The sequence below is a fragment of the Rana temporaria genome, chromosome 12, assembly GCF_905171775.1.
Source record: "Rana temporaria chromosome 12, aRanTem1.1, whole genome shotgun sequence".
Lineage (NCBI taxonomy): Eukaryota > Metazoa > Chordata > Amphibia > Anura > Ranidae > Rana > Rana temporaria.
The window spans coordinates 65212973-65225538 of record NC_053500.1 but is presented as its reverse complement, the minus strand read 5'-3'; the positions used below and the strand labels follow the sequence as shown (position 1 = coordinate 65225538).

Sequence of the window (12566 nt, the reverse complement as noted above, 5' to 3'; positions counted from 1 at the left end):
ATTGGTGAAGGTGAATATAGAGGGCGCTTGGCTACAAATTGATAACTAAAAAATATCCCCTATAGTTGTGCAAATTATAAATTATTAAACATATAACAATAACAACTTAAATATAGACAAAAATAGATGACAAAAGTGGTTCAGCACAGCTGCAGTGCTTATTAGTGTCTCTTAATAGGTAGTCCCAATCTGTGTATTGCAGTGAATCTGATATTCATATTTCCTTATTAACTGTGTTCTTGTTTAAGTGATAACTTGCCACCACCAAACATTACAATCTTCTTTCACCCAAAACGTGCTCAAACATATGGATGTGCTTACCAGAAATTTCTGACTTTAGCAGGATTGTGCCTACCTTTTTATTGGATTTATCAAAAAAGAACATGACAAGAACACTCACCCCTGCTCCTCGCAGTAATTCACCATTGTCTCAAATCCAACCATTGCAGCTTTGTCTGATGATTTGGTATCTTTCCTTTTCGCCTGTAAAAGCAGACATATAAATTATCCTAACATAAATCTTACGTTAATTCATACAATAAGGGTTGTAACAACTAGAAAAAACACTTACTATTAGTGAAATTGACAGAATATTAAAGCATGTATAAACCAAATGTTTTCTTTGATTTTGGATAGAGAAGGAAATGGTTAGAACCCCTGTCAGGTTTTAAATGTGTTTTACACTTGCTGTAGCGCTCACATCCCAGCAGCCCTAATCAAGTGCTGTTACCAGCCTTGAGAACAAATTTTTTCCCCCCTGTCCGCCGTTGAGGGATTTTGTCCGGCGCGATCCATGTCGGTCCATGACCCTCTGGCGATTACCTCCTGAAGAAGCGGTCATCCGCGAAACCGGTAGAGGTCTCCCTTTGACTTCACCTCACAACCATATATACACCTTACGGATTTCCGTTTATGTTCCACTGCTGTAACTATTGTGAGGTTGATTGTCATAGCTGTTTTTAAACTGTATTTTTTTATGTACAATAAATGTATTTTTTACTGTATCCATCTGTGTCATCAGTACAGAGAAAGTCCATATCAAATTATTTTCGGGTGATGGTTATTTTTGGTTTACGTCACTAGCAGCCATCACCACCCTATCCTCCTCTTTCCATTAAATCCTGGATGATGGTACATTATATGATTATTTAAATAATCAATCTGAGGCTATACTAAAAAATTTTGCATTTATGCACACTGGGCTTAAAAAAAAAAAAAACGCCATTTCGAAATTCAACCCACGTATGGCTTAGCACAAGTGTGTTTTAGTACTTACTTTTTTTAGTACTTGTTCTAGTAGCAAACCATTTCTATTGCAGCAGCCTGATTTTTGAGTACATTTTCGTACAATTTTCTTTTTGATGCAAATTTAACGACGTCCCGCCCACATATGACGTCCTTGACTTTGAGCGGGTATATATGAATGATGGGTGCAGCTACAGGCCTCATTCAGATATTGGCTTTTTTCAGTCTGTGATTCCCTACACCATAAGAATGATCATAGCGGTTAGTCAGCTGCTTGATCGTTCTTACTGGCGGTGAGAGGGGACGTCTCCCCCTCCGGCCGCCCTCCAATGCTTCTACCGACTCAACGCTGCAATCGGTGGGACGGAGACAGGATCCACCGGCCCCGGATGTTTACCATAAAAATTGGCAGTGGACCAGATGGTCGCCAGAGTCTCTATGATCGTCAGAGGCCGGGCGGGATGTTATGACGTCACGCCTGGCCTCTGCATTCAAAAAAACGGCGCCTCCTTGGCAGGGAAGTTGAGGTTGTTTTTTTTTTTTTATTTCAGCTGTCCCAGCCTAGTGGTGAGATGTGGGGCCTTATTGACCCCATATTTCACTGTAGAGATGTCAGATCATGCCATATTCATATCACAACAGATGTTTACATTCCTTGTAATAGGAATAAAAGTAATCAAAAATATATATGTTTTTTAAAAAGTGTAAAAAACAAACAAACATGTAACCACTTCCCACCCAAGGATGTCATATGATGTCCTGGAATTTCAGTGGGGATATCCGAATGATGCCTGCCAGCTACAGCATCATTCAGATATCACCATTTTGAGCCGGCGATTCAGTGCACCATAAGAACGATCATAGTGGAAGTTCCGCCACTTGATCGTTCTTATAGGTGACGGGGGGTGATGTCCCCCCTCCCGCCGCCATCCGGTGTTTCTCCGGGCTCTCCCGTGTCATCGGGGATCCGGAGAAACAATCTGCCGGCGCCGGATGGGAAGCATAAGGATGACTGGTGACCAAATGATCTCCATGACCATCGGAGGCCCGGGCGTGATGTTATGACGTCACGCTCGGGTACCCAGAGGTAAAAAAAGCCGCAATCGTGGCTGTCGGCACAAGATCTTTTTTTTTTTCCCGATCTCATGCTTTCCAGCCTGGAGGAGAGATGTGGGGTCTTATTGACCCCGCCTCTCTCCATAAAGAGGACCTGTCCCAATAGATTCCTATCACAAGGGATGTTAGTTTTCTTCATCTGTAAAAACAAACCTATGTGAGACCCTTGTGTACTACAGTAGCAGGGCAACTGATTAGTCCAAGCAGTAGGCAGAAGCCAGGGTCAGTTCACATGGAAGGCAGTGAAATGGTTATTTGAAAAAGCTTGGAAAATGGTCAGCACAGATGATGAAAATGGGGAAATGGTTAAAAATATGGGCTAATATTTCAGGGATGTGTGATACCACCAGAAGCATTCTCCAATGCCTAGGCCGGGTTGGGAGGGACACTGCAGACAATGGTAGCTGGTATCTCTTCCAACTCCTCTGCTGCATAAACTACATCCTTTTTGGCCTCTTCAGCCTGCTTCAGATGGTGGAGTGCTGTCCGGGAAGTGGCGCTCATGAAGTCGGCTAAGAGCATCAGAGTGAAGGTTTTCTGAAAGGGGTCCTTGCTGGTAGATGAGGGACGTGACTATTTCTTCGATTCATTTTAGGAATGGGGTGGGTCTTTCCGTGGATTTGGTGTAGGTGATATATTGTAAATGGCCAAATGAATAAGATAAATTGCAACTTTATTATACCAGAAATGGGACCTCCTTGTTGCTAAACAGGGCTGAAGTATTTGATCATTTAAATCCACCCTGCCCCCCACCCCCCTTTTGTAAAGATTTTAATCTTGGACGCATGTAGATTTTTGAATGGGAACTTGTCTTCTGGGAATCCCGACTGAGGTGTTATTGTGGATGGTGGACAGCATGTATACATCCCTCTCATCCTTCCACTTTAAGGCCAGCACTTCATTGTTTCTCAGAATTGCTTTTTCCTCCCATTGCAGTATTTTATTTACTAAAGTTTGTGGGAAGCCCTTCCTGTTCTTTTTGGAGGTTCCACGGGCCAGGGTTTTTGCAAGGTGCCTGAAAAGGGGCAGGCTGGTATAATAGTTATTCAGGTATATGTGATAAACCTTTTTGCAGCAGTGGGGACGCCAGGTCCCATACAATTTTTCTGGATGTGCCCATGTAGGTTGGGCACTCAGGGGGCTGAAGCTGGGAATCTCTCCCTTCATATATGCAAAACGCATACAGATATCCCATGGCTTTTTCACATAGCTTGTAAAATTTGATGCCATATTTGTCCCTTTTGCTAGGAATACATTGTTTGATCCCTAGCCAGCCTGTAAAGTGTACCAGGGTCTCATCCACACATATGTTTTGATCAGGGACAAAGTTCAGCAAATCTTTGAGAAAAAAAAAAAAATGTTTAAGTGGGCAAATTTTATATAAATTTGTCATAGTTTGTATGGAGGGCACTGGGTGTTTTCACTGAAATGAAGGAAGCGCATAATCATCTCATAACGGGGACTGAGCATTACTGAAGAAAAAATGAGCATGTGGTGGATAGGGTGGGTGGACCAGTAGGCATGTCCTTCATTTTATTTTTATGTAAGCCCCATGTTAAGGGTGAGGCCATAAACAATTTGAATTCCTCAAAAGTCAGATTTCTCCACTCATACAGACGGGCATAGGATGAAAAGGGGCTGTTAGAAATATACTGCTGGGCGAATAGATTTGTCTGCTCTGGTTAACAGTAAATTAGTAAGTAAAGTAAAAGCGTTGGGCAAAAATAAATAAAAAATAAATTTTAGAAAAAAATTCTGTATTGGCCTACACACCCGGCTGTGGGGTGAAAGGGGGCATGCTTACTGATCCCGAGTTGGAAGGCAGCCATGTTGGGAGGTATGTAGCGGCCCTGACTCTTGGGGGATGTGACACTCCAGTGCTGGTACTTGGGAGATTTTCCAATTTAATGCTGGTAATTGGGAATGATACTCCAGCACTGGTACTGGGCATTTAATCCTGGGGTCAGTCGCTGGCAGATGCCTATTTTTTAGAGCGCCGTAACCCTTTAGGAGGAACCCTTTCTTCTTCCGATTCGGTCGCCAATCCACTGCTTTCGATCGGTTCAAATTTCTAAATCTGAATCAGTCATGCTTAGGATCTAAAACGCCTCCCACAGCTGCAATTTTTTTTGGCCATGGCCGAGACTTGACTGCTGCTGATGGGCTGCATAACGTGTACTCTGGTGATGGGCAGCTGCGTGATGTGTATTCTGGTGATGGTGCTGATAGGCGATGGGCGACAGGTGCACCGCTGACCGCCACCGATGGGCGACAGGTGCACCGCTGACCGCCACTGATGGGCGACCGGTAGAGGTCGACCGATATATCGGCCGATATTTGGCAGTTTTTAAGAAATCGACATCGGCCTACTATTGTGAAAATTAGGCCGATTTTCGGCTGCCGCATTAAACCTGATGACCAGTGACCCGCTCCACCTACAGCAGCACGTGAAATTAATTCACTCGTGGCAATAGCCTGCGCACCGGCCCCTATAGAGGAGAAGAGAAAGTTTCACTAGCACCGCCCAGCCCCACCCCCCAACCTCGGCGGGCTGTAGCAGAGGAAGAAAGCATCATCCGCAAACATGTCACAAGCCTGAGCCGCCGCCACTGCAACTTGTCTGACTAGTAACCCCCCCAGCAGGTGATCGTGGCCAGCACTACCTCCTCTTCCTTCCCTGCATGGATGGAGGGCAAGTCAAAAATGTAATGTGTGCTGCTGTGCCCCCTGCAGACTTTAATCTCCTTTAATGGGACACCTGGCTGAGACTGACAAGCTGGCATTGAGTTGCATTGTGAAAATGGATGAGGATGACTCTGGGTGGATATGAGCCTCTTCACAATGTAACCCCACCCACCGCCAGCACCATCCATCCATCCCCCTCCACAACGCACCCCCCACCCACCGCCAGCACCATCCATCCATCCCCCCCCCACAACGCATCCCCTCAACCACGCATCCCACGGCCAGCACCATCCATCGATCCCCCTCAACAACGCATCCCCCACCCATGGCCAGAACCAGCTATCCCCCTCCACAACGCACCCCCCACCCACACCAACCATCCCACCCACACCAACCATCCATCCCCCTCCACAACGCATCCCCCACCCACCGCCAGAAGCATCCATCCATCCCCCTCCACAACGCATCTCCCACCCACGCCCAGCACCATCCATCCTCCTCCACAATGCATCCCAAACCAAAAATCGGCCCAAAATATCGGCTGCAAAAAATTGGCCTCAAATATCGGCCATCGGCCGCCCCAATTTCTAAATATTGGCATTGGCCAGAGAAAAACCTATATCGGTTGACCTCTAGCGACAGGTGCACCGTCAAGTTCTACTATAAGGGAAAATTTGAATATTATGTAGGTGCTAAAAAAAAAAAACTGTACTGCTGTAAGTACGCTGTATATTGGAACTTACTATAATGCAGTGGCCAGCAGATATTTAAGTGTCCATGTACTTAACATGGTATTTTAATCCATACATTTTGTAAAGAATAATATTTTTAGGGGACACAGTTCTACTAATTACTTTTGATTACTTGCTGGAGTGTGAATTTTCATTTGGATGTGATACGTTTTGAGGAGTGGCCCCTTATGCAGGTTTCTTGAGATTAAAGTTATATATGCATTATACCAGGGACTCAAGACCTGAGGGGCGGTTAGCAATAGTACTCCAGACCTGAGGGGCGGTTAGCAATAGTACTCCAGACCTGAGGGGCGGTTAGCAATAGTACTCCAGACCTGAGGGGCGGTTAGCAATAGTACTCCAGACCTGGGTCTTGGTTACAAGTACTCCAGACCTGGGTCTTGGTTACAAGTACTCCAGACCTGGGTCTTGGTTACAAGTACTCCAGACCTGGGTCTTGGTTACAAGTACTCCAGACTTGGGTCTTGGTTACAAGTACTCCAGACTTGGGTCTTGGTTACAAGTACTCCAGACTTGGGTCTTGGTTACAAGTACTCCAGACTTGGGTCTTGGTTACAAGTACTTCAGACTTGGGTCTTGGTTACAAGTACTTCAGACTTGGGTCTTGGTTACAAGTACTCCAGACTTGGGTCTTGGTTACAAGTACTCCAGACCTGGGTCTTGGTTACAAGTACTCCAGACCTGGGTCTTGGTTAGTAGTAGTACCCCAGATCTGGGTACAGGTGGTCCCCTACTTACAAACATCCAACTTACAAACAACTCCTACTCACAAACGGAGGGTGACAACAGGAAGTGAGAGGAAACCTACCTCTAGGAAGGGAAATTCTCTCTTGTAAGAGTTAATATGGGAAAAACGTGTCTCTTCTCCACTGATGCTTTATCACCAATCCTTGTTTCCCTAATAACCCAAAATGTTCTAAATGCAATTTTCATTGGGACAGAAAGTGAGGTGAAATCTTCTGAACAGACGCACAGACAGCAAAACAAATGTTATAGGGGTGATAACCCTTCCCTATGTTATCCAAAAAAGCTTAAAAATAGATGTTTTGGCTAGAGCTACAATTTCAAAATTTACCTGTTCCGACTTACAAACAGATTCTACTTATGAACAAGCCCACAGTCCCTATCTTGTTTGTAACCCGGGGACCACCTGAGTATAGACCTATTCATAGGAATAAACACGGACAGCAGCATGCATAGCAGGTGCAAGGTTTAGCTGGGATTGTTTAGGAGAAAAAGTTGTACAGTGCCTGCCAGCACCGCACAGTAAAAATATCAGGAGTGGGGATGTGGATAAGCAATTACCCCACAAGAACGAACTATAGAGGGTACAATTTCACTAAAAGAATATTAGTCCTTTAAATAATATTTTCTTTTAAAATACTGTAAATCCAAGCAGCATACGAGTAGTTTAGCCTCCGATGCCTAAACTCACCTGAGCTTTAGCGATATCCTTTTTGATGAGAAAGCTGACTTGGTCCCTGTCAGTACGTGAGTAGTAGACGCGGCAAAAAGATTGCTTGCCATCTCGGCCAGCCCGTCCTGATTCTTGGTAGTAGCCAGCCAATGACTTGGCAACGTTCCAGTGAGCGACAAACCTGCCACAAATAAAAGGCAAGTTAATACAGGAATGTAATGAATAGAATTCCTACACCCTAAAAATACAATCAGAGCAACACACCTGACATTGGCTTTATCCACTCCCATTCCAAAGCTGATGGTGGCCACTATCACTGGAACAACCTCATCCATCCACTCATTCTGGACACTCGCTCTGTCTCCTGCTTTGAGACCTGATAAAGAAAAACATTGGTATTTTTGTTGAATTAGGTTTTTAAAGATTAAAAAGTATACTATGTAAAAAATGGTTTAATCTATAAACGGTCACTTACCAGCATGATAGGCCTTGGAGGGGACGCCTCGCTGAGTTAATTGTATTGCCACTTCCTCACAAGAGTCTCTGGTTCGGCAGTACACTATTCCACAGCCGGAGAAACCCTGTGTATGAGCACACCAATGTATTATGTAGCTTACCAAAAATATATATGTTGCCAAACTATTTAAATGCCTCCTTAGGTTTTATAACCTGCCCTAAAAAATAAAAAAGTATTTTGATCAACTTCTTTTGAAAGGACATATATGGAAAACTTTTCTCGATAAGCGGCTGCAGCCATTGATCAGTGCAAAATGACAGCAGCCGGTCAGAATGCCCTTTCTCAGCAGAGGGATCATATGTGTGTTTTGTTCTTTTTTTTGTGGTGGGTTAGGTCAGAAGAAGGGGGTAAAGATGATACAGCAAATGCACTTTGTTTTTTTAACTTATTCTTTTAAATTGTTGTCAGAACTGGACCTTTTAGATCTGTGGTCCCTTAGATAGGAACCATTATAGGATGCTACAAGATTATTATTCATAGCACTTTATACACTATATTACCAGAAATATTGGGACGCCTGCCTTTACACGCATGTGAACTTTAATAACATCCCAGTCTTAGTCTGTAGGGTTCAATATTGAGTTGGCCCGCCCTTTGCAGCTATAACAGCGTACACTCCTCTAGAAAGATAGTTTAAGAGTGTCTATGGGAAGGTTTGACCATTCTTCCAGAAGCACAATTGTGGGGTAGAGGGGACGGACATATGGACAAGAACGTCTGACTCGCAGTCTCCGCTCTAATTTATTCCAAAGGTGTTCTATCAGGTTGAGGTTAGGCCAGATAAGTTCTTCCACCCCAAACTCGCTCATCCATGTCTTTATGGACCTGGTTTGTACACAGTCATGTTGGAACAGGAAGTGGCCATCCCCAAACTGTTCATACAATTTTGGGAGCATCAAATTGTCCAAAATGTCTTGGTATGCTGACGCCTTAATAGTTGCCTTCACTGGAATCAAGTGGCCAAGCCCAAACCCTGAAAAACGACCCCACACCATAATCCCCCCTCCACCAAATGATTTGAAGCAGGGTCCATAAAGACATGGACGAGCGAGTTTGGGGTGGAGGAACATTGACTGGCCTTCACAGAGTCCTGACCTCAACCCCATAGAACATCTTTGGGATGAATTAGAGGGGAGACTGCAAGCCAAGCCTTCTTACCCACATCAATGCCTGACCTCACAAATGTGCTTCTGAAATAAATGGTCAAACATTCCCATAGACACACCCCTAAACTTTGTAAATAGCCTTCCCAGAAGAGTTGAAGCCGTTATAGCTGCAAAAGGGGGGGGGGGGGGGGGGGACTCAATATTGAACCCTACGAAAAAAGACTGGGATGGCATACGGATATAAAGGCAGCCGTCCCAAAACTTTAGGCAATATAGTGTATATTCAAGCCTGGAATTTAGATTTGTTAGTGTTTTAATAAGTAACAGACATGGATGCCTTAAGGTTATACTGGCAAGTGAGCACTTGGTAAATCATCAACACAATTTACCATTCCAGTTTATTTGATTGGATTTTTCTTACCCCTGTAGGTTTCTTCTCTCCTAGAGCTTTTAAACAAAAATCCTTGAGGCTCCCATAAGGATCTGACAAAAGCTCCTTCAGCTGAACATCATAGAAAAGATTGAATCGAAAGCAAGGTGTTTTGAACATTGCAATTGGTTGGCGCAGCTTCAGCGATGATATAATGTCATCTTGTACTTGCTTGGTGGCTGTGGCAGTGAGAGCAACACAGGGTGTTTGCCGCAAGCGAGCTCTCAAGGACCCCAAACGCTGGTAATCAGGACGAAAATCATGGCCCCATTCAGAGACACAATGGGCTTCATCTATGATGAGATAGGACAGGAGGCCCCGAGAAAGCAGCATGTTCAGGGTGGGCTGAAAAGATGAGGCAGCGGCCATTTCAGGGGTGATATACAGAAGCTTGGTTTTGGGGCTCTCACACTCCAGATCTTGCATGATTTGTCTGCGTTCTGCAGCGGGCAGTTTGGAGTTGAGGGAGCAGGCTTGAATCTTCAGGGCTTCAAGGTGGTCTATTTGATCCTGTATTTTGGAACAAGGGTAAATAAGAACTAGTTAATGTTAAACAGTTCACTAAAAACTGATACTTCAATTATTAGGCTGCTTTCACACCGAATTTGCGTTGATTTCAATGGGCAGGGGCGCTTTAGGAGTGGTATACACGTCGCTCTTACAGCGCTGCAAAGATGCGACTAGCAGGACTTTTTTTTACCGTCCTGCCAGTGCACCGTCCCAGTGTAAAAACCCTCGGGGCTTTCACACTGGAGTGAGAGGAGAGGCACTTTCAAGGCACTTTGCAGGCGCTATTTTTAGCGTTCTAGCACCTGCAAAGCGCCTTCGTGTGAAAGTAGTTTTTGAAGCACTTTTGTGTTAAAAAAAAAAAAACACAAAAGTGCAAGAAAAAGAAAAAAGACTTATAAATTCTATGTATTTCTTCACACTGGTCCTGCTTGCCGCATTTTTGGTGAATGTTTGGTCAGCTAAAAAAATAAAATAAAAAATAGCAACTTCCTATTGAATTCAATGGAAAACGCAAAAACACATCTGTGATGCGCTTTTGGGTCACATGTCCTTTAAAAAAAAAAAAAAATGCATTACAAACGCATATGCATCTTTGCCACGTTTTCGCAGCGGATAAGTGTGCAAGTAGCCTTACTGATGTTACAGCAGAATCTTCCTGAACCACAGCTGAATACAATTGTGAAATATGGAAGTTGTTTTACCTGCCAGTACTGAGACTTAAGCCTCGTACACACTATCAGATTTTCCAACGGGAATTGTGTGATGACAGGTGGTTGACGGAAAATCCTACCGTTTGTACGCTCCATCAGACAATTGTTGTCGGATTTTCTGCGGAGAAATGTTGGATAGCATGCTTTAAAAATGTTCTCGAACGGTCTGTTGTCCGATTTTCCGAGCGTGTGGACAAAAGTACAAACACGCATGATTGGAAGCAATGCTCACCAAACACAACATTAGCAGAAGGTGCCCAAAGAGTGACACTAAAGAGCTGAAAAACCACATTGTGTCGTGTTTGTTGGCCGTCAGTTGTGTGCCGTTTTTATGCAAGACAAATTCCTGGCCAACGCCCTTTGGACAAAAGTCCTGCGCTTTGTCTCCGGAAAATCTGATCGTGTGTACAAGGCTTTAGGGCTCATCTACACTAGCTTTGCTCTCTGAAGAGTGATTCGAGTTCAGACTGCTTTTCAAAAGGCATCTGAAAAGCTGTGAGGCTGCTTTAACCCTTTAATCTCTGCACCAGCGTGCCGCAACCAACTGCACTACACACGCTTGCGGGGTGCTTGCAGAGTGGCACTATTCACGTTAATGGGGCGAATTCAGCGTTTGCTACGCAATGGCAAATGACAGGGGGATACCTGCCATAGACACGCCATACAGTTGCAATAAAAAGTATGTGAACCCTTTTGGAATGATATGGATTTCTGCACAAATTGGTCATAAAAAGACTAAGTCACAATAGACAATCACAGTCTGCTTAAAACGAATAACACACAAATAATTAAATGTTACCATGTTTTTATTAAACACACCATGTAAACATTCACAGTGCAGGTGGAAAAAGTACGTGAACCCTTGGATTTAATAACTGGTTGAACCTCCTTTGGCAGCAATATTTTCAACCAAACGTTTCCTGTAGTTTGAATATGGAGTTTAAATTGCTAAATTTAAAATCTAATTGGGTGGGACTTTAAATGAGGCTATGGCCATCCGGCACGTAGACCTCCATCCCGGCAACATGAAATGGGAAGAAGAAATTGTTGGGAATTGAAACAGAACACTAGGGCAGAGTGGATCAATAAATATGATAAAAAATATTAATGGCATGCTAGGGCACAGTGCAATGTAGGTAAACAGGGTAGATCAATAAATGAGTTACAATGTATAACATAAGCATGATTGGTAAATCATATAGCATTCTAATAGTAGCAAAAATAAACATAATAACACATGATAAACAATGAAACCAGCAATGTGACCCAGAATGACATATAACCATAATAAATAGTAAAATACAATTGATGATTCAGACAATATCAAGCTCATAGTAATAAACATCTTCACTGTGACGGGACAGCAATTTTGTATGTTCGTATGCTCGACGCGTTTCATGGAATAACTCTACTCATCAGGAGCAGCTAGGGACTGGGGTAACCTACAATAAATAATAGTTGATAATGACAAACTAATTAATGGTAATTAATTAGAAAGGGAAGAGAGGGAACACTACATGGTGATCCTAATAATCTTACCTATGGGTATTTGGTAAAACAATATAAGCAGTAGAAAAACTGATAGAAGGCATTTGGGGGCTGAGAGATCATATCCCCGGGAGCTAGAGTGGCTGCAAAGCGGCGGCAGGGAACACCCAAATTGACAAGGTAATAATATAGTGATAGGTATAACAGTGGAAGCCATGAAGGTTTCTGTAACAAATAATAAATTATGCATAAAAATAATGAACTGAACTAGTGAAAAGTAAGAACTATAATGATAAAAGTGAACATATTTAAATCAGGTCGGGGCGTATAAGGCACCTTAATGTGTGAAGGTAGAGAAAAAGTGGTGAGGGATGAATCGACTCAATATGCAAGAGTCGGAAACAACAATAAAAGTGAGTGTACCTGAACTAGAAGGTTAAACCATGATAACCATGGTGTAAAAAAGTGTCCAGGAAAAAGGGTAGTGACCATAGACACTAGTCAAAAGAGGGACACCCCACCAGCCGACAGAGCCCCACTAACGTCACGAGGTGTGCTGGAGGAGCGGCGACCACATACATGCAACCATT

At 43.5% G+C, this 12566-nt stretch overlaps 1 protein-coding gene across 3 annotated transcripts in view; it reads right to left on the bottom strand.

Moving 5' to 3' along the window:
• The window catches only part of RECQL5 (RecQ like helicase 5), a 182847-nt gene that overhangs the window by 142074 nt on the left and 28207 nt on the right, over positions 1–12566 (bottom strand). For 2 of the 3 annotated variants that reach the window (XM_040330927.1, XM_040330928.1), the window contains 5 exons: positions 9260–9778; positions 7691–7796; positions 7480–7591; positions 7234–7396; positions 401–483 (listed from right to left, as the gene is read on the bottom strand). In XM_040330927.1, coding sequence (XP_040186861.1) covers positions 401–483; positions 7234–7396; positions 7480–7591; positions 7691–7796; positions 9260–9778 — 983 coding nt within the window. Of the gene's footprint in view, positions 1–396; positions 484–7233; positions 7397–7479; positions 7592–7690; positions 7797–9259; positions 9779–12566 lie in introns of those variants that run through there. The other variant, XM_040330929.1, reaches the window with a different exon arrangement.